This window comes from Triplophysa rosa, linkage group LG4 (assembly GCF_024868665.1).
Source record: "Triplophysa rosa linkage group LG4, Trosa_1v2, whole genome shotgun sequence".
Lineage (NCBI taxonomy): Eukaryota > Metazoa > Chordata > Actinopteri > Cypriniformes > Nemacheilidae > Triplophysa > Triplophysa rosa.
Genome location: NC_079893.1, coordinates 23,978,993 through 24,002,416, shown reverse-complemented (window position 1 = coordinate 24,002,416; position 23,424 = coordinate 23,978,993). Strand labels below are relative to the sequence as shown.

Here is a 23,424-nt window from a genome sequence, read left to right as displayed (position 1 = left end):
CGGTAACACTTTACAACAAGGTTGTATTTGATAACAATTATAACAATGGACAATACATTTTTTAAATCAAACGTTGTAGCTGTTAACATTAGCTATTGCATCATGAACTAACATGAATAATTGTATTGACATTAACTAACTAATTTATTATGAATGATATCAGAATGGATGGTCTAAAAAAAGAGAGATAAAAACAACTTTTACTTATTTTATTAAAAAACACCTATTGACCTATTTACAATGCTGACCCATAAGCAGAGTGCATCAGCATTTTTTGTAATGACTTTTAAAATGACCGAATGCTCCTTATTGAAAAAATATGAAATTATTTCTTGTCTTATTGTACATTGTACACACATATAAAGCATCGAAAAGAGGATGCCTTTTCATTAAAAAAGAATTGTTTAATCTTTTGTTAATGCTTTGCTGTTCGGCCCATTTCAGGTGACACCAATTGTGTTGTTAATAGGTTTTTTGAATAACTATCATCTAGGAAATGTATCTTGACTAGATATCAGACTTTTGCTTCCTGCTTCTATTTCGGGTGAAAGTTTACTGTGCGTTAAAATATTTGATTCAGCAGTTTTATATTGCATATTTCAATGAATATACATGTACATTTGTACATTTGGCAGACGCTTTTATCCAATGCGACTTACATTGCATGATACTATACATTTGTATTTGAGTGTGCGCAATCCCTGGGAATCCCTTGAATTTTAGGACAGTGGTGTTCAATATCCTAGTCAAGCAAAAAATATTGTAATTCTGTCATCATTTGCCAGTTTGGAGGGTCGATGCCATGTTTGTTTCACAGGAAACTACAGTTTATTGTAACACGGACATCTGTCGGGATATTTGTGTTTTATGTGTGTTGTACACAGAGCAGTAGATTTGTGTTATTTGGTCTGAGAGGCGGTGTGACAGTTGTTGGTCAGATTTGTGAGGATATTGGTGGGTGTGGGGGGATGCTTATCTGCAAAACTCCTTCTGTCTTGTTAATCCTCGGCGCAACGCGAGCGTTTAGCCTGTCTCGCTCTCAGACACGCGTATTTAATGTCACTGTGTCACATTTTAGCCTTCATTAAGCTGTTTATGTCGGTCAGTTTATTACAGTTTAAATTGTATTCTTACTCGTTTTCATTTAACAAACAGCTAGGGTTAACATTTAGCCTACAGTTTGCGCGTTTCCAGAGTCCGAGCATCGAGATGTGGGCCAGACAGGTGTCCATAATACTTCTACTCTCAACACCTGAGAAACGGGCGAGTTTGACAAATCCGTCAAATACTCTCTAACGATTTGTCATTGGTTGCTTTGTTTTGATTGACAGCCACTTCTAGCGAATGAGCTCGCAGGAGGGTGGGGACGTCAGGCTGTTCTGGGAGGCTCGTGGATATGCAATAGAGCTCGTGCCGCTGCGCTGAGCTGGTTGGAATACGTTTAACCAGTCGTTAGCTTTAATATACATTAGCTTTATCAAGCTATTCGCGACAGTATATTTTGTTTACAAAAATAATCAGCGATTGTAGTGAGGAGCCAAAACCCAAAAGGACATTTTTATGTTTGACTGTGTACTAAAGCTTCTTCATAGTTTGGACGCAGGCTAACTGGCTAGTGAGCCTTCGGAAAGACCCCACCACCCAAAGATTGAAACGGAGATTAAAGCCACCATCTAATCTATTCAAGAGGATAACCAGTGACACACACACACACCAATCCTCTAAACCAGCAAAGTCAATGAACTGACAGGTAGGTTGCTAGTGGTGTTATTTTATACTGTCGTGAACACCGTTTTTAAAGGGGCAGATGTAATGCTAGCTGCCAAGCTAATCGTCCTGCCCAACCGTGCGACAAGTTACGTGTGGTTATATCGATTTTACGCTTTTATATTTAGCAATTCATTGATTTTTCTAAACATGTGTATCGATTTTCGGCATCTGTATTCGTTGTCATTCGTCTTTTTCCGGCGTAAAATGAATTATCAAGGTGGTGACCACAGATACACTTTACGTTAACATGCACTCTCTAGAGTCTGTTAATAAGATTAGATTGGTGATTAATAAACCTTTTTTGCTCCAGTTACACTGAGGTAATCGATTAAAGGAACGCACTAAATCCGCGCGAGCTGGGAATTGGCATCGCGCGGATTCACGTCGGGCCTAAAACCGATGACAACAGTGCAGCTGCAGAGAAACACACCCAAAAGATACACACCGCCTAAAAATCAGACCCATATTGCACGATACGGTTCTCTTGATTCTGTCTCGCCCTTTAACCTCACATGTTCATAACAGTTCTGCACGTTTTTATATTGTAGTCATTTGTGAGTAATTTATTGTCATCAGGTCACCTGCCTATTAATGAGCTGTTATTATTACAGTCAACAATGAGTAAAAATAGCACAATCACAACAAATGACTAATTAGGTTACGAATGACTCACGTAAGACTAAAGACAAAATTAGGCGAACAATATGAAATGTGTGTGTGAAAATCTAACCATTACCGGCTGTGGCCAGTGTATTGAGTCGCATAACTAGCTAGCATAACTTGATCGTGTGTGTGTGTGTGTGTGTGTGTGTGTGTGTGTGTGTGTGTGTGTGTGTGTGTGTGTGTGTGTGTTTGTTTGTTTGATGACAACGCTGTGAACCATAGAGGGGCATGTCAGGGAAGACTGGAAAAGGGAAAAGTTCAAAAGGCTATTGTAACCTCTCTCTCTCTCTCTCTCCCTCTCTCTCTGCTCTCTCTCTCTCTCTCTCTCTCTGCTCTCTCTCTCTCTCCCCCATCAAAGAGATGCTTTGCTTTACTGTCACCATGAGAATTTGGCAGGCATGTAGAGGATCGTGTGAAATGCAGGTTGTCCAAGTTGGCAGGGAGTGTATTGCCACATGGCTTTGGATTTTCAGTCATTCTGTTGTGTTATGGAACAGTGAGGAGTAGAGAGAAAGGATGTACACGAAGAGGGTTTAGTTAAGTGTTTTACTTACATACTCTATATTAGAGATGCACCGATTGCAATTTTCTTTGCCGATTCCGATTTCATTTCAAGTGAAACCTGCCGATTCCGATTTTTGCCTATTCCGATTTTATATCCACAAACTACAATTGACAGTATACTGTATATAAAACCATATTAACTTTTCTTCAATACACACTTTTTTTATTTTCATTGAATAAATGATTGAACATTACAATTTCCCCAAATTTCCCTAAATGCAGTTCACCAAGCTGCATTAAATTACAAAATTTTCTCTTTCCCAACTCTTAAATTGAATAACTCTGTGACTGAAAAGAAGTACAAATAATAAAATATACCTAAACATGTCACTTAATTTACCATTTTCATTTTGTACTCATCTCACAAAAGTCTAAGATAACAATAAAATACTTCAACTTTATTCTTGTCTGTTTCAGTTTATGAAACTAACATTGCTTTATTTCATTTTTCTGAAATGTAAAATAAATTGTCTTTATCTTGTGTCTGTAGTATTAAAAGAAGTGTGTTGATTTTTACTGCAACTTCAATAAAAAAGTTAAAAATCTTATGAGTGAATTCTACTCTCAACATGAGTTTAGCATGATGCTAATAGCATCACTGTTAGCATACATACCCCATGTAGACGGAGCAGCGAGATATGAACTACAGTGCACCTTTTTGTCTGTACAGTACATGATGCGTGTGCACGCGCGTGCAGTCAGCGGACATGCGCGTCAGTCAGCAGAGACTCGCGGTCCGGTGGACCCACATGCGAGTATAAACGAGCCGTGAAAGACAGGCTGTGCGCGCGCATGTTTACATGTTTACTTGCGGCTTTGAGTGTACTGACGGCTGTGACGTTCTTGCCCGCATCACGGGAAACAGAAGATCGGCTTGGAATCGGCGAGACGTGAGACTGACCGGCCGGTCATACGAAAAAACGGCCGATTCCGATCTCTTGCCGGTCAATTGGTGCACCTCTACTCTATATGCAGTTAAAACAAAGCCAACTTGATTTTGTTTGTGTGTGTGTGTGTGGGGGGGGGATTCTGAAATTGTTTGGATTGCAGTGTATAACACAAGCATGCTGTCAGACTAGTGTATTTAACTACAACCGAATGCCCAACGAAGCCTTTCTCATTGATATATTTTCTGTTTCTGTTGTCAGACAAAGTAGTGATTAAACGTGATTCATTAATACTACTTATTTATCTGCGTTCTGGATTACTTAATTCTGATTGGCCAATCACAACATTCCAAGGTCCGATATTCATAGATTACACCCTCTCAAAACTAATAACACATGGTAACCCGGATGCTGCAGTTCATTTTGACAGGCACAGTTTAAAGGGGTTATTATGATTATGTCACTCCACTTCTCATATTTATGCGTTTCTGAATACCACATAGAAACAATTATATTGCTATTTGCATTCCTGACAGTTGAAGAGTTAGCTTGGTCCGTTAGCTAGGCTAAAGTTTGCACCTCGTAATTTAACAAATAAAATAATCCGCTCATTTTAGTTATGTAGTTAATAACTGATGTGTCAGTTAAAATTACCATTTAAATATCACGCTATGAATGTTATGTTACATGTGTATTTGACTATGTATGTTAAATACACTATTGTACAGCCAGTAAAGTGGGCATCTTTAGTTTAATCATCACCATTACATGTGTTCACTTACTAAAATAGTATGGAGTAAAATATGTTTTATCATGTTTAATTAAACACCTGGAAAATTATCAATAAGCTTCCATTTATTTCTTCTTATTGGTTGGTTATTAAGTTATTAAACTTGTTTTTGACACTAACACTGAAATTGGCTTGGCTTATGTTTTTGACCTGTTTTTGCAATGCATTTCATCACTGTGATACTACCGTAATAAAAGCTTCATCAATAACCGCCACATAAAAATGTACTACCGGCACAAGCCTAGTGCTGCGTAAAGCATGTGACCCGCTGATGAACTGTAAGTTTATTCATCATAGAGTAAAAGATGCGCTCTCACTCTGACTCCAGTTTTAGCGTGAACGCGCTCTCTCTCCAGTATCTGAACGAGTACAATATTAAAGCGCATTCTCCCGTACATCTTAACTTAGGGCTAGACATGTGCACGGTTAATCGCGGTTACCACCAAATCCTGCTGAAACCGAGCTGGCTGTGATAATGCAAGGTATCGATTATTTTATTGATGCGTAGCTTGTCTGTGAAGCATGGCTCTGGGATCAGTAGGAAATGCTGCTCGATCTAAAAGCAGTGCGAGTTTGAGTCGCTTATAACGTGCATTTAAAAAAGCAACACCCATCAAACATGATCATTATAAATATACTTTATTATCATGAAAATACCTGAGGAGGCTTGAGGAACAGTGATAAAAACATGTCCTTAGGTATTTCCTAGAACTACGTGTTATGGTCGTCTTCTGCAGTGCATATTTGGAGTTTCTGCATGAGAGCTCCCTCTGGCTTTCGGATGCAGCAGCATTTTGTGCTTTTTTCGTTTTTTATTTTTAATAAATTTGCAAAGATATCAAACAAACTTCTTTCACGTTGTCATTATGGGGTATTGTTTGTAGAATTTTGAGGAAAATAATGAATTTAATCCATTTTGGAATAAGGCTGTAACTAGGGCTGCTTGATTATGACAAAAATCATGATCACGATTATGTTGGACAATATTGAGATCCCGATTATTTAACACGATTACTCATTAACTTTTAAAACAACATAGAAAAATGAAAACTTGGCTTTTAAACTGTGAATTCAACTTCAAAATAAATGTAAAGAAATAGCACAGCTGAAACACTGTAAAGGAAAAGGGTGCACTGTGGATTTATACCACAAGAAAAGAGAGGATCCTTGCAAAATGGAATGCAGCACAATAATCGTTTTGCCTCGATAATTTTGTTTTTGTAATTGTTGAAGGCCAAAATTGACTATTACGATTAATTTTCGATTAATTGCACAGCCCTAGCTGTAACTTAACAAAATGTGGAAAAAGTGAAGTGCTGTGAATACTTTCCGGCTGCACTGTAGATCAGAGGTTTGCGTTCCCAAACTGTGGATTGCGCCCCTCAAATGGGTAGCACAGGGGAATAAGGTGGGTCACGCAAGTCACTTGGCTGTTGTGGTGCATTACAGTTAAAACAATGAACATGGGCTGTATAAAACCTCTGGTTCATCCGTGCTGTAAATGTGCTGGTCACATCCGTGAAAGCACAATACATGTCATTGTTACTTTTTGGAATAAACGTTTTGTCTAATGCACTGCAGTAGCTAAGTGACTTGGTGGGTCATGACTTGCGAAGCTTACAAACAGCATTTAATTTATATAACTCATCACTCCATGACATATTTTTTAAAACCAAAGCACACCCACACACCAGCTCTGAGAGCTTGAAGCTTTCTTATATTTTTCGCCATGCTCGCTTCCACTTACTTTTGGCCATATGTATATGACATGATTTTTAAAAATGTATCGATAGTAGAGGTATCATTATATGATATAAAAAAATATTGCGATAGTTACATGTATCGATATTTTTGCACAGTCCTAGTGTATACAGGATTTAAGGTTAAAAACGCTGTATTTTCCACATACCGTGTGTGTTTGTATCTCCTCTTTGCCCCGCCTCTCTGAAACGCGCGGATTTTTAACAAAGCTCATCGCTCTTAAAAGCGAGGTGTGCTATGATTGGCCAGTTAACCAGTGCATAGTGATTGGTCGAATACTGCAAGCGTGTGATGGAAATGTAACGCTTCTTACTATATTTGGAACATCAGGTTCCAAAGCAATTGTACTGACAGGTACACCCACCTTACTTGCTTCAACATTTGGGTGGTCTTAGTCAACTCATACCACGAACTGACATGGATTTGTGGGGGTGTGGTTACACGAGGCTTTTCAGGCAGGTCTGGGTGAGCATTCGCTTTTAGATAGAATGCATCTTTTGTTCCAACACTTTAATTTTTGAAATTTTACGTGTCTAATACATGCATGGGCAACTTATAACACACCAAAGACACGTAAAAAACACGTGTTTGCGCCATATGACCCCTTTAAACTGCTGCATAAGCAGCAATGTTGTGTTGAGTCAAAGCGCAAATGACGCGATCCATGCTTCCAACACGTCCAAACACGCACCATTTCACAATTTTGATGCACTGCCCTCATGATTCACGGGAGAAAGTCGGTTGAGATACTTCATGGTCTGCGTCGCCACCCCATAACACCTGTCACATTTACAATCTGATCTCTAGAGATATAATTGTCAGCTGTTTACTTGAAATGCACATTTACAGTATATCATATTTATTTGCTATACATGCTGTCATTTTTTCAAATCATGATGTTAAATAATCTGTTAAATTAATCTGTTGATATCTTCTGGGTAGGCCTATTTTCACACCTTTATTTTTTATTTTTAATACAAATCTTAACCCATTATATAAGGTTATACATTTTTGAGCATTTTATTGATTCCAAAAACAAGTTGTTATAGTTATTATTATAATATATAATAATAAAACTATGATGAGCATTTACATTAGCTGATCCGAAAAATGATCCAATCCGTGACCCAAAATCCGTAAAGTGATCTGAACCGTGAGTTTTGTGATCCGTTGCACCACTATAAATATGTCACCTGCTTGTTTTGCGTGAATGTGAATGAGCTGCACAGTTTAACGCATTACTACCCCCATCCCCTCCCCCTTTTAGAATAAATAAAGTATTTTTTTACACTGTAAAAATGTAACAATTTTAAAAAGTCAATTTGAAACTGTTTCAAAATAAAATTTTATGGCAGCCGGGATTTGTTTTTTTAGTTAGTTTTTTGCAACAATGTTACAGTAACACAGCCATCACTTTTCCAGTATTTAAAATGGGGGGGAAAAGCACCATCATAAATAATTTACTTAAAATCAGTCAGCTGTTGGAAAGTGTTTATTCTCTTCTCGCCTACATTCAGAGACTGAACCAATGGGATATAACTTTAGTTTTTGCTGCCTGTCTTGGCTGGTGGTCAAGTGTATAGGGATACTGTAGTCTTGCTTGTTCCACTTCTAAAGAAAGAAAGAATGGCAGACAGACTATTTAGATTAAAGTAGGGGTTGACCAAATCTTATTATCAGATAGGTACAGTAGCGTTTTAACAAAGAAACTGAATAATGTAGAAATTAAACGCTGCTTCTTTACTGTATGAATTAAATAAACACACTGATTTAAAATAAAGATACAAAACTTCTTTAGTCAAGAACAGTTCATGATTTTATATTTTGTTGTTTCATCAACATTGACGACAAAAACAGCAGCAGGTTTTTTGTCTATATTTAAGGGATAATGTAATGCAGCCGGAGAATAAGCCTAACACGACGCAAAGCTTTTGGTCTTCTTGTATCACACTGAAGGGGTTTATTCTGCAATAACAACAGTCACTTTAATTTACTGATCCAATACAGGGATACATATCCGACTGTTTACTTTCACTTAAGACATAAGGGACTGTTTTCATGTGTTTTTGACATAAACTTGTATTTCACAGTATATAATACTCGCAAAAAGACACAATAGAGAACTTGCTTGTATCCTTGCGCTGCATGAGAACTGCATGGCGTCTGTGCGTGCACTATGCAAATCGATAGAAAATAATAATAGTCTTTTGTGATGACAAACAATGCCAATGACTGTAAAAGAGATTTGCTGTGACGTGCGTCGCGCTGCATGTTAGGACTGGTGCGCAGTAGTTTGATGTTATGTGCGTCGAAGTTGGAGACACATTACAGTTATGCAGGCCTGAGGCCCTAGGCAACTGCCTGCTCTGCCTATAGGTAGCGCCGGCCCTGACAACACATGTGTGTGAGGCTCATACATTTGTCTGTGTCTCTGTATGAGGACATGAACACATGAATTCCATCTCTAGAAAAGAGGAAAGATATCGTCAACTAGAGCTGTGCAGATAAACGATATCATATCGAATCACGATAGAATGTATTTCAAAAACGATGATAAGCTATTGGCATTTTGACTCGATATGGGTTAATCTTACAGTCTAACAGAACGCAGAAATAAACGGAACAACAGTCAGTCAGCGTGCAGCTTTTAGCATGCGCGTCAAAGTACAAAGTCCATTTCATACTGCACTTGGCAAAGAAAACTCAACATGAGGAGGAAAACATGACTGGAAGCGGAAACGAAAGTGAAACTAACCTCGAGTTGTCATCATGCGGTTTATCAAGTGTTTTATTTTTTTTCGCAATCGCCGGTTAAACAAAACAAACTTGAGGCGCAATTGCAAGCGAGTTACTTCGATACTCAAGCACAAACGTTTTTATATCCATCGTTAACATACTGTATCTGCTAACATGAGCTGGTGCATATGAAACAAACCAGCGCTGCCCTGTACAGATCAGAGATGTAATGAAGTGAGTTTGTGTGCACATTAAAATATTGAACCTTGTATGTAAGATGCTTGCATGATTAAAGAAATGTACTACGAATCCCACTACTCGAGCAAGACATTATTGCAGCGTTATGTATGTGCGCAGGTGCTGAGTCAATAGCGTTCGAATGTACGCACTAACGGAGCCCTTTCATTGGTTGAATGTACTGAATGAACACTCCCTTTACTTAACGAGTCAAAATGAGACTGAATGAACTGGTACATGTTGTTAATGGCCTAATATCCTCTGTGTTGCAACAGTGCATTAATTTAATTGAATTTTAACTGGTTAAAGGTTAACTTCTGTTAATAAACTGTATTTAAAATAGATGATTTTAAATACAGTTTTTTAATTAAATATATATCAAAATAAATATCGTTATCGATCAATATAGAAAAAAACTATCGAGTTTACTTTTTTTGCCATATCGCCCAGCTCTATCGTCAACCACACGCTCTGCGACGACCCGTCAAAATAAAAGTCTGGTAAACTTGACAACCCAGATTAAAAACTCTGTATTGTGTTAAAATATTTACTATAATAAATTATAGTAGGCCTATTCTATAATAAAAGTATTCTAGCAGTAAATGGATAAACTATAAACACTAGATTATACTTTTACTAAAAATAATATTTAATATAAAATAATATATCACAAACACCATTGTATCTTCAAAAGGAGAAATTTTACTGCAGTTTACTATTGTAAATAATATAATAGTATACTACAGTATGTGGCCAAATACATAATTATTGTATTGTAAAAGAATGGAAAACACAGAACTCAGAAAAATTTAAACAGAAAAAACTTGGAAACAACTAAATTGAATGGCCCTAATTTACCCAACTGTAACATTAATGTCATTTGTCCGTTACCTGCCTATTTATGTGATAAACTACACATAAATATTTTTTCTAATATAACAGACGTTTTATACTTGTATGATAACTGTTTGGCCTGTGCTACAAAACTTTAAACCTCTGTAGTTAATGTACAGCCCTGCCTAAAGAGCAGTTATTTTGGCAATATTACTTCATTTGTCTCTAGGCCCGTAAATCCAGGTGTTGATTAGTGTTGGGCGATATTCTCTATAGTCAGATCGTTCTATCGCCAGCATGTGGATCGCTGATATATGATAGTATCGAGGGGCAGGGCAATTTATGCATTTATCTACAACTAGCTGGATTTGTGGACAAAAGCAAAAGCTTACTTGGCTAGAAAATGCTCATGTGTCACTGCAATTAGCATTAGGGATGCAGCAATTCTCAATATAATATTGAGTGAATTGCGGTTTTGCGTTTAAATAATTTTTGTGTGCTTAATTACACTCTGAACTGGCTCCTTCTTTGTTTGTCTGTATGTATGAAAGCAGCACGTTCACATTGCTCTCACCAGCACATGCAGAAAGAGCGTCTACAGCACTATGCCAAAGTCCTTTTAATGAAAGTCATTCGGCAGCCTTTCGGACAGCTATTTACGTCACAGCAAGAGTGCCTCCAGGCAGCTATTTAGCATTGCATTTCTTCCAATTTATTGCAATGGCAGTGGTGCACCTTGTTAATATATTATCCAGGGTTTTTCCTGCATATAAAAATTGGAGGCGGCCATCTCCGTCAAATTTTGTGCTGCCTCCGACTCTCATCAAAATTATGTCAGGTGTCTGTGTTCACAAAAACACTAAATTCACTCAATGGACTGTCATTTGTAACTGCAGTTGCAGCATTATGCCACTATTGAGGCGCTGTTTCTTTATGATCGCAGTGAGGCGCTGGACAGTTGCTGTTTATTCTCCTCAGCTATATTAGGAGCTCTATCAGCTGTATTTTGCTGCTGTTGAATATTGATTATTGAATTTTGTGAAGTGAATATTGTTTATTTTGCATTCATGCAAAAGGTGCTTAAGGTACGGTAGGCCTACACTTGTGTGTGTGCACAAGATCAGGATGTCACCACAGCAGGATGTCATTACAGCAATCGCAAGTTTTGCATTACATTATTTAAAGTGGCCATTCCCCGTGATGCCAATTTTCAAACTTTAGTTAGTGTGTAATGTTGCTGTTAGAGCATAAACAATATCTGCAAAATGATAAAGCTCAAAGTTCAATGCCAAGCGAGATATTGTCTTTAACAGAATTCGCTTTTCAAGGACTACAGAGAACGGCTGGAATCTGACTACAGCCCTATACTTCCCAGGTAAATGTCACTATTCCGAGTTTTTGAAAAACCTCCGCCCAAAGGAATACGCCTAAAAAGGGGTGAGACCTTCCTTAGAGAAGAGGAAGAGCCGCTGGGGTAGTGTTTGGTTATCAGAGATTGTAAACATTTGACTGAACTGCGCAATTAAAGGAACAATACGGCATTTTTAGGAGGATCTATTGACAGAAATACAATATAATATACAAAACTATTTCTTCAGAGGTGTATAAAGACCTTACGTAATAAACCATTAAGTTTGTAATACCTTAGAATAAGCTATTTATATCTACATACATTGAATTCTCCGCCATGTTTTGTATAGCAGCCCTAAACGGACAAACAAATCTACAACGTGCATTTCCTCTTACTCTCTGCTGCGATATCATGTTGAAACGGATCGCGGGATGATCCGTACGGCTCGTGCTCTCCGGTGCGGAACGCATGTGACCCGCGGATTAACTGAAAGTTTATTCATCATTGAGTAAAAGAGTAAAACGCGCTCTCGCTCGCTCTCCAGTTTCAGCTCCAACGCGCTCTCGCTATCTCTCTCCAGTATCTGGACGAGTACAATATTAAAGCGGTTCCAGATAAACATTGACGCTCAAAACTGCTCCGTCACTCAGCTAATATTACAACAACAACATGTCTTGGTCACATACTGATCCGAATCAAAGCAACCTCCTCGGGGGTGATTTTAAGACGATCTTTCTCTCCAACGTCTCTCTGCTGAAAAGCCTTAGTACCGCGGGTGCTAACGCGTCTCTGCTGGAAAGTCTTTATAATATTAGCGCAGGTCCTAGCTCCTGCCTGACATTTATCCTTCTTTTTATACTTAAAATCCACAAACCTTTTATTTTATGTAATACATAAGACATCGCTCTTCTACAGTCGTTCTAATGCCCGCTAAATCTCTTCCCTGCGTCAACATGAGAACGACATCTTTTTGTACTGTGGTGGCCACCGTCGTGTTTGGACTGAGCGATTCGTGGCAAATCTATAATACAAAGATTGGTTAGAGAGTCAGACTCGTGACCAGAAGGTTGCCGGTTCGATTCTCAGGGCCGGCGGGTAACGACTGAGGTGCCCTTGAGCAAGGCACCTTACCCCTACTTGCTCCCCGGGCGCTGCAGTGATATCTGCCCACTGCTCTGGGTGTACGTGTGTTCACGACTTGCTGTGCGTGTGTTCACTACTCTCTGGATGGGTTAAATGCAGAGGTTACATTTAGGTCACTTTCACTTCAAAGCTAGAGGCCGCTGTTAAACAAGAACTGCGCCTTTAATTACTTTCACTTTCATCACAGTCCTACAGCTGGTAATAAGAATTCAGCTACACACATTCTAAGATAACCAACGGTCAAATAACAGCTTCCATGACTTTAACATCGGCTGTGAAAGCTGTTCTGTGTAATACACTGATATTGTGTGTGTGTGTGTGCGTGTGTGCGTGCGCATACCTCTAAAACACTTCTATGAAACGTGCTTTGAAGTCCTGCTTGCAAATGTCTCCTAATCCAATTTAGGTATAATAATATAATATAAAAAGGCAAAACTAACACTTCTGTTATTGGTGTTAATTAATATGGTGTCATTTCCCTCGCCATAGTTGGAAAAAAATTGCGATCTCTAACAAAGATTGACATTTGCACATGCACTAGCAGACCTCTGTTACACTTCGATCGATCCGCATGTGTTTAACTGATGAAGTGAAGTTGACGCCATTTGTTACTGTTTATTGCTAAATTCCAAAGCTTATGAATACACGGGCACTGAGAGGGGGGCCGACCAATAACAATAGCCTGAGAAGCGGGAGCTCGCTGATATGGTATGGGTTGGACATCTTCAGACACGCTCTAAGCGGGGAACCAATCACGACAGACCTGGTCAGCTTTACCAATCAGATCGTTTCGGAAGGAGGGATTTTATATGGACCTTAAGAAATCCAGTCGTTTTGTTAGAAGAGGGACAACGGTGAACAATAGACTTGAAATATGTGAAATATAAAGCGTTTTTTGAAACTAGAAACATGAACATCAATTGTTAGACACCCAAAAAACATAATCAAAGCTTCAAAAACAGCAAAAGAATGGCTCCTTTAAATACTCTGATGAGCAAAACCTCTACAAGAAGCTTATTTTACTGGCATGTTGATGAACAGTAACAAAAACTGCTGAGCTGCCAGTGTAAATCTTTACATTTAACCAAAAATCAACTTGTACAAATTCCTGGTGTATTGAATAAAGATAATAAAATAAAGTCAAGTAAAATAAAGAGAATTTCAGTAAAATAGTTTTTTTTTTCTTAACATTTTACTGTTCCTGTCACATAAGCATAGAACACTTTAATGTGACAAGCCATCCGAACCGAACCGAAAACCGTGGGTGAAAAACCGAGGTTCGTATTGATCCGTGGGTGAGCTGTATTGTTGCATCCCTAATTAGCATTTTATCAGAGTGTAAGTTCAGTGCAGTTTGCAACATTGTTACTTACCTTTTAAACGAGAGAAAGTAAACTATTGCTGTAAGTCATTATCATTAATCCAAATGTGTCATTGATGCCTGCGTGCGCTGTTATTACTTGATTGCCAAACGGGAACAACTCGTGCGCTGGTTTAAGGAAAAGCCCGAGCCACACGCATCACAAGCTCTCGTGCATGGAAAAATCAAAGCCCGCAATTAACTCTGTCGGGTGCGAGGAAAAGCCCCAAGCCGTGCGCATCACAAGCTCTCTCGTGCGTGGAAAACTCAAACCCTGCACATTACAAACTCTCTCTGGCTTTAGGAAAAGCCCGAGCTGCGTGCATTACAAGCTATCTCGTGCACAGAAAACTCAACGCCCGCACATTATAAACTCTCTCTGGCATGGGGAAAAGCCTAAGCCACTCAAGTTGTCTTGCAAGAAGAACTTTTTTTGCACGTTTGTAATATTAATTTGCAACATATATTGGCAAACAGCCAACTATCGTCTAAGGAATCAGCTATCACTGATATGTCTGAGTATCGTCGATACACGATAGTATCGTCAATCGGAACAACCCTATTGTTGATATAGGCTACAGTTAAGACTAGCAAGTATTTTGGACTGTAGGATGACCCAGGAGAAGACTTTCCCATGTCTATTGTCATAAATAGTGTCCAAAAGCCAACAGACCAAAACTGTTCAGATATTCAACTCTACCGTGAAATGTTTTACAGTGTTGTCCCTTGGACCTGATTCAGGGTTACACGGCTATGGCAATTTTAGACTGACCATAGGTCAGATTACAAGATGTCTAGCATACCTAAACTGATAACAAGACGCTCTGTGACTGAACTGGTTTAGATCTTTAAGAAAAAGTCTCTCAAAATATAGCTAGATCAAAAAACGGGTAATTCTGGAGCTGTTTTGAATGTGCAGTTCTAAGACATGGTAAAACTTGAACAGTTTTGTTAATAAATTGTATTTTAAAATATAATTTATGATAGGGCTGGGACGGTATATCGTGTAATTTTTATGCTCAGTTTCTCAATGAATTACAGTTAAATAAAGATGCCGCCACATCAAAAGCCAGAGGGTGCTCTCGCGCAGAAACTCAGAATAAGGGACACAGAAGAACGATTTACAAACATAGTTCCAAGAAATGCCAATGGTTATATTCTATCGTTGCTCTTCAAACCTTTTCAGTTATTTTCATGATAATAAAGTATATTTATAATGATGATGTTGCGTTGCTTTTTCAAATGCATGTTAGAATCTATTCAATCTCGTAGTGATTTTAGATCGAGCAGTACTTCCTACTGATCAAAGAGCCATAGTTCACAGAAGAGCTGTGCATAATACAGAATCGAAGTCTTTGCGATTTCAGAATCAACCTATTTAAATAAATATAGTTATCAATCAATATAGGAAAAATTATTGAGATTATATTTTTGCTATATCGCCTAGCCCTACTAGGGTGGCATTTCCCCCTTGATTTTTGGGCCCCTTCAGAAATGTCCACTTGACAATTTAAAAAGATTATACGTTATAACAAATAAATGTAAATTTTGCTCTTTTCTTCACCAAAAGCTACCACGCACCTTCAGAATATGTTAAATACATTGAAAGTTTGTGAGTCATATGGACTAGTGTTGTCACGATATCAAACATTGGTACCAGTCGGTACTAAATGTTACGATACTAGAATTTACCGCTATCATTTTGAGCGCTGTTGAACAGATTATGAAAGACCTCTGATTGGCCATTGTGTTTCCAAGCTCATCGGATATGTCTTTGAATGGCTCCTTACTGAGCACTTGCACAACCAAACCCGGAAGTGCGTGAAATGATAATTGCATCACACTCTCTACCGAGCACTTACACAGATACACTCAGAAGCATTTGAAAGTCTATCAAAGTCAAAATCAAATGCTTCTGCGTGTATCTGTGTAAGCGCTCGGACTACTTTTAACACTTTAGCTTTTTCTAGGAAAGTCGGTCATATGGGTAAATATCCTAGTATTTAGTGTCTGCTAAATAAATATAAATGTAAATATAACAGAAATGTAATTTTTGGGTAAACTCTTCATTTAAGATTAAAGTGCAGCCTTGTGATAGTAGTCTCTTGCTTGAGAAGTTAGTTACTCTATTGCATTGCACCTTCACTCCTTAATTTATTAATTGATGAGAACAGCTGTCAGCCACAGTCACTTTAATGTCCTTTTTTATTTTCAGCCGTCTCTGTTTGCTGTATAACCTGTCTGTTACGATTGTGTATCTTTATTTACACAATGGACAACCGTCAGACTGATTTAGGCCCCACAGACCATACAGATCCCATATGGCTTTTTAGTCTGGGTATAATTTGTACCAATTGTAGTCCTAGAAATAAACAGATATACAGACATAATTGTTCATAGCTCATTTTGTTTGCAAATGTGCATTTTAAAATGTTTAGGTTGTCTATAGAGCACATCAATAATTCATTTGTCATGCACATGTGTAGATTTATTATTTATAAATTGGAGAGTCCAAATATCTTTTTCTCTTTCAGAGCTCTTGACTCATTTTCCTCACTGGTGAGACCCACTTTCTCATTTGGTCGCACCATCTTACAATTTGGTCGCACCCTTTTTATAGTAATCATAAAGACCTTGCATAATGAGCTCAGTTGATGAATCGTTCTGTTAATTTGAATCGTTTCAAATGATTCATTACGTCGCGAATCAGACATTGATGCGCTGTTTGTTTTTCACAGCTGTTGACATAGCAAAAGATAGAAGTTAACAAGGAAAACACTTCATTGTATAGGATTTTACCTTTATGTCAGCTGCATGTGCTGAACACTTGTCAAGGAAGAAAAGGCACCATGTTTTTGAGCACATTCACACCCAGCTGCAATTCAGGTAAAAATATTCTCTGAATGCACCACATGAAATGTGGATTCTGTCTTCCGACCTTGCTTTTGATTAAAGTGTGAGGGAGAGAGACAGTTCAGAAACCGATGTGTTCGACTTCATTAAGCTTTGCGCAGAACGATCGGAATATGACATCAATGTTCCGTGAGAGTGTTTTCAAAGCATATGGAGCAGTCTGTCCTGTGGTGCTTTTATGCCGATCGGTCTGCCCAACACCGAATGAAGTCAAACACATACTTTAGTTTGGAGACAGAGGGAGTGCACGAGCTCTCTGCTCGCTCTTTCCTGCAATTATCATAAGCGCGTCATTAACACTCATAAATCACATTAAATGTTCAAATAAATCTTTGGCGGGGCAAAAATTTTTTTACGCTCTCGCACCAATGTGACCCTGTGAAATTTTACCTCGCATGTTATAAAACATTTGCGAGCATTTTGTTCGCAGTCTATAGCCCTGCTCTTTGGTCAACAAAGTACAGCGACTAATGAGTTTCTTGAGCCTCTTCTGTTAGGTCGGTGTAATGCACACATACATTGTCAGTGCACACAATGTCAGACAGCCTTGAGGCTGTGCAAACAGCCAGACATTACGTTTGTTTGCATACATTTGATAGTGAAAGCTTATGTGATGTCATCTCTCCAAGGTTGACAGAAAACTGGTTGGGTATTGTCCTACAGATGTCTTTGTAATTAATCGCAGTTTATGTATTTATTTGGTTTGTATTGTGTTGTTCAAAGGGTATGAGACTGGTCTGAAAAGAAGAAATAAAGGGAAGAAATAAAATATATCCTGAATTAAGTATGTCTAAATAATACCTGCTTCAAAGGGCTAGTTCACCCAAAAATTAACATTTTGTCATGAATTACTCGCCCTCAAGTTGTTCCAAACCTGTATGTATTCTATGTTTGGTTGTATTGTTAATGTCGTTAACAAAAATAATGACTAAAAATATTCGTCAAGGACTATTTTCCCAGGACGAAGACTAGATGATGACAAGATGAAAAGTAAAGCCATTTAAGACTTTATCAGCACGCAATATTGTTAACTAAAAATGATGAGACTAAATTGTAGTTATAAAAATAAAAACTTACCCAAAACTCTTTTGTAGTCTTTTTCGAAAAATAATTGAAGATAAGTATTACAGATTTTTGTGCGAGCGTTTATGTTTGCGGTCGCCAGATAACAAGAGTTCAGATCCCCCAAACAGGGATGAAAGGTTAAAAAAAGTTTTTTGCCACTGGGTGACTTATTTCTGCAATCTGGCAACCATAAGCAGGGGCGTAGCACAGAATCTAGGGCCCTGTGCAAAGGCAATGTGTGGGGCCCCTCCATGCTATTTTTAAATTGTTATTTTTATTTATAATACAGCACTGAATCTCATTTCTATATGAATTGTGATATACTTGAATATTAATAAATCACCTCAGTATCCCCTTAAACATGAATTTACTGTTTAACTATATTTAATTTGAATTGTGTTTCATTAATAGAGACACTGTGCAGTGTAGTCAAAAAACATTACACATTTAACCATTGAACAGTATAATATCTAGTACTAGTACTAGTACTACATAAATGGTATTAATAATGCTACTTCATGACTGTAACTGAGATTGCCCAATTCCAACACGCAATTCCAACTATTTTTTTGGGTTGTCTGCTAAATCTAACTCTCACAGTCTCCTGCCTAATTTTTGTGAAGGCTAAGAACAGTGAATTTGTTGTTAATTTAGACCTCCGAGATTGATTTCAATCATTTAAGCAGGCTTCCAAAAATACTGAAGCAAAAACAATACATTTCCCACAAAAAAATACTAAAAACAAACTACCTAAATATTACTTTTATCAAATCAAGCACTATGAGTGATAACAGAATGCTTTCAGCAGGGATGTGAGTCCATTCCACTTTACTCATACAGCCTATCGTGCAGTTCGCGGTGAGGCATGGGAGACGTCTGCAGAAGCTTCTCAAAATTAGTGGAGAACAGAGAAGTTGCTCAGACGCGCAGTATAGGCTAGGGTTGTGCGGTAAACCGGTTCTGGAAATTTACCGGTACATGTTAGATTTCAAACTGTTCAATACCAGAATTTTGCTTGTTTTGGTATTTGAAACACTGCTGTTCTAAAGTTCACCGCTATGTGGCAGTATGCCACAGAACTGACGCAGAACCGGCAACATAGAAGAACAAGATGAATCGCTCTACAAGTACTTTTGCGACCATTTAAACTGAGCCACTGTGAGTGATTTATTTCAAATTCGGCTCTTTCTACTTTTGCAGAGAGATCTTTAGATTGTTTTACAGTGTAACGTATATTCTACATGCTGCGTTGCGTCTGTACATCCCCATTCAACGTCATACAAAGCATATAACGTTATCTCTGTTCCAGACATCTCAGTTAGCCTACTAATCATCATGAAGTTCTCTTTCACGTCTTGTATATGTTCTTATACTGTCAAATACACACGCTGTTATGTCAAAAACACAAAAGGTTCACATAAGCACAGTCCGTTGTGTTTTAAATGTATATCCGCATCAAAAAAGAATTTACCTTAAAGTGACAGTAACCTAATAAATCTGTGTCACATATTAAAGAGAAAATTAAACTTTTGTAGCTTTATTTAGAGTCATTGCATATTTATTTTAGACAGTGAAGACTGTGCAGTGTTTTATTTTTATTGATCATTCAGTTTTCATCTTAAATGCTACTGTTAAATAGACCTACTTGAAACATTTAATTGTTGTTCAATTGTTCATATTTGTGGGATTATAATGATAGTTCATACATCCAACCTAATGAGAGGTTGGATGTCTATGAGGCCTATGCACTTTATCAGACCTCTGTGGAAATATTTCTTAGATAAAGCTAGATGAAGTTGAATAAACTCTGCACATGATTTGACATTCTATTGATTTGTGCTTATTGGTATAATAGATACTTACAATTAAATATAAAAAAAATTCTCAAAGGACAACGACTGTGATTATATTTTTTTGCAAAATACCATTTTTTGTCATTTTAACCATTATACAGCATGATGAAATTGTGACTAAGTTTGTATTGACTAAAACTAGACAAAAATGCATAGACATTTAGTCGCCTAAACTGGACTAAACAAAAACCGGACAAGGATGGCTAAATAAGATAAAAAGTGTATTCGTCGTGGGACTAAAACTAAGACTAAAATAAAAAATAGCTGACATAATTAACACTATTTGGTTGAACACAAAAAAGACATTTGGAAGAATGTTAGCAACAGCAATTTCTGGGGCACCATTGACTACCACAGTTTTTTTATTTGTTCTGTTGAACACAAAATGAAAGATTTTGAAGAATTTAGGAAAACGAACAGTTCTGCGATACCTGCGATAGGTTCATAACAAATTGAGGTTGAACCTTTTTGGGTGAACTATCCTTTTAATAATTTATGCCTTTTTCTTGGCCCACACACCTAATTTTCCTTCCTTTGTGTTTTTCAGGTGGAGTTCATTTCCATTCATAAATACTCTCTCCAGCACATCCACTAGAAGCGCTCATCATTATATCAGAGCACCAACCTTAGCTAACCCTGGCGTGAATTTCATCCACTGAAAGATGAGATAACTCCTCAGTCAAAGGAGGAAGCGTAGGCATGGCTCGGGACACTCCTTTGAGACCTCGTCCTCCTGAGACCCTTATGTAATGTGCCACATCTGCTAATAGACGTCAGCTGGGCCTGATGCGCTCGCACGTAAACACATAAGGAGGTCCCTAAAGCATCCCAAAGGAAAAGTTGACCTTTTGTTTTTCCATTGTTTCCTATTTGCCTCCCCCAAGCATTTTGGGGTTTTTTCTTCTAGTTTTCATTCAGAATCACTCCAATCACCTGATTCAATTCCTAGGAGCTTTGTTGCGTGTATAAGCTAAACATTGCTCTTGTCACCTTTTTTCTTTTTTTGTCTGTGAAAGCCTCCTCAAGATCGAATGCCAAAACATTTTTCTTTTTTGTTGGTAAGAAGATTTGATCTAATCATCGATGCAGATGTAGTCTTGACATTGAAGGCCTACTAATATTTTGTGAATATCATCTGGCCTGTAGTCCATCGCTCACCAGTGCATCGGCAATGCTTCGACTGAAGAGAGAAATACTTCAAAGGGTGCGATGTAGCACATTTTTGTTAAAATGAAGGAGAGACATTTTTACATTTTCTGATAGCGTGGACAGTGGGGGGAAGACATCTTCATCTGCTCACAGTTTTGACCGCCACCTCCTTCCCTCATTACCTTTGAAACCTTTGAAACCTTCTAAACTGAACTTGCCAACTTAGGCTTTGTAAACCAAGTAGAAGAGATGTTCATCACAAGCATGTCGCTCAAATGATATGCGTTTAATGAACGTTCATCAGCAGTTGCAAAAAAACTTTTATAATTATGTCCTGTATGCTGTCCTCTACCTCTCATTTCATACTGTATCACCAAATCTTTATTTTTAGTGCATCATAGATCAGTTTGCTTTTTCAGTTGGTTTTAGTTGCCTCTGTGAAACTGGTTGGATTTTTTTTATTTGTCATTTTTATGAAACATTTTTAGTTTGTGTGTTCTTTCTAAACAGTTGACGAAAGTGAGAGTCTTTTTGCATTTACATTCATGCTTTAAGCAAATGACCAAAACAGTGGTGCCATGCTTTATCATGTTTAACTTTTAAAATCCTTGTGAATCATAGTGACCGAATTCCATCTGCAGAAACTGAATCAAACTTGTTCTTTTGGGGAGGATCTTGTAGCGGTTGAAACTATACTCATGTTGTGGCCTTTTCATACACCGCTGAAAGGGTGACAGCTTTTCCCTTAATATACACGTTTGTGCTGTCTCAACACAAACATTCGCAAACGGATCATTTATCGGGGTGTGCTGCGATTTTGCCCCCTGGTGATGCCGAGCGGCAGCATGAGCGGGGGCGTGTCCGGACCCACTTCCCCGCCCCAACCCGTTGTTCCATCTCGACCTCTCCGGCCAAGTCGCTACGTGCCTGTCTCTGCAGCAACGGCCTTCCTGGTTGGATCAACAACGCTGTTCTTTTGCTTTACGTGAGTACACACACTTTGTAGAAAAACCCAGCTATAGTGCAAGTGAAAAGAAATGTTTTGCTGAGAAGTGCCAAATTTTGTAACTCATTTGTCTTCACAGAGTTAATAACTTGATAGACATCTTTGGGACTTCTTCATGAGTGCATAAAGTTTTCCTATACATGTACATGCTGTATGTTCAGTCATTAGCACTTGGTAATCTGTCCTCTTTGTCAATGGACTGCAAGCAGGAAGTGTTTTTTGTGGATGTTACCGAGTGAGCAGTGAGCACTCTTTTTGAGGTCTCTCATTCATTCTTTCAGGTGTCCTTGGCTTTCGGAGCAGTTTTCTGTCGCTGTGCCGATATACAATGGCATTATGTTTCTGTTTGTGTTGGCCAACTTCTGTATGGCCACGTTTATGGATCCTGGCATCTTCCCCAGAGGTAGTGAAGAATAAAAAGAACATATAAATAGTAAATGTTAAGGAGGTAGTTGTATTCCGAAAAATCACCTGCGTGTGTTGCAGCTGAGGAGGATGAAGATAAAGAGGATGATTTCCGGGCTCCTCTCTACAAGACTGTGGAGATCAGAGGCATTCAGGTGCGGATGAAGTGGTGCTCCACCTGCCGTTTCTACAGACCGCCACGCTGCTCGCACTGCTCTGTGTGCGACAACTGTGTGGAGGTATAAACACAAATCCTAATTTTGAAACCATAGCAGTGTGTAAAGGTATTTCCAATTCATATGTTGGCATGTGTTAGTTTACATAATATGAGACATACGTGCCTGTTTTATTTTGGTTTTTTTTGCATAAATATCAGAAAATGTCCAGAGGAAAGTCAGAAAAATAGTGGCCGTGGCTTTCGTCTTTCTCTGCGATTTGATAGGATGACAGCCGTTGCATTTTGAAATGGAACTGGCAGCAGACTGACAGTTGAAGGGGAGGAGTTAACGGATGCTCCGCCCAAGCCGTCTAACATTGGTCATTTAAGATGGATAGTCATTACAGGAAGGAAGTGCAATTTCAGATTTAAACTGAAGATTATGAGGGCACACTCATTTTAAAAAGTGAATGACCCACATTGATAAACTATTTACAATAAACGCTGCAATATTTCATGAAAAAATAGGCATTGTTATTTTTAATTTCACTGGGACTTTAAGTGTTCCAACAACTATTTTTCTTTTTCGTCTTTTTTCCTCACTGTGTCTCTCTGCATTTTCTCCCTGGCTAAATCTTCCTTATAATGCAGAATGTCCACTCTTGCTTTGACTAAAGCTTTGCAGACTAAATTGATCGATTCTTCTTAATTAAGTAAAGAAGTAGGCTTGCTTTGGACAGCCTTAAGCTCATGCTCTCTCTCTCTCTCTCTCTCTCTCTC

At 38.2% G+C, this 23,424-nt stretch overlaps 1 protein-coding gene across 2 annotated transcripts in view; it reads left to right on the top strand.

The window, feature by feature from the left end:
* The first annotated feature begins 1,386 nt into the window (after nucleotides 1-1,386).
* The window catches only part of zdhhc5a (zinc finger DHHC-type palmitoyltransferase 5a), a 38,273-nt gene continuing 16,235 nt past the window's right edge, over nucleotides 1,387-23,424 (top strand). Inside the window, exons 1-4 of one of the 2 annotated variants that reach the window (XR_008962770.1) lie at nucleotides 1,387-1,750; nucleotides 20,475-22,061; nucleotides 22,364-22,485; nucleotides 22,569-22,726. Coding sequence is in view for 1 of the 2 variants with exons in the window: in XM_057331026.1 (XP_057187009.1) it covers nucleotides 21,907-22,061; nucleotides 22,364-22,485; nucleotides 22,569-22,726 (435 nt within the window). In the remaining variant the exon portion in view is untranslated. The remainder of the gene's footprint in view (nucleotides 1,751-20,474; nucleotides 22,062-22,363; nucleotides 22,486-22,568; nucleotides 22,727-23,424) is intronic. The other variant, XM_057331026.1, reaches the window with a different exon arrangement.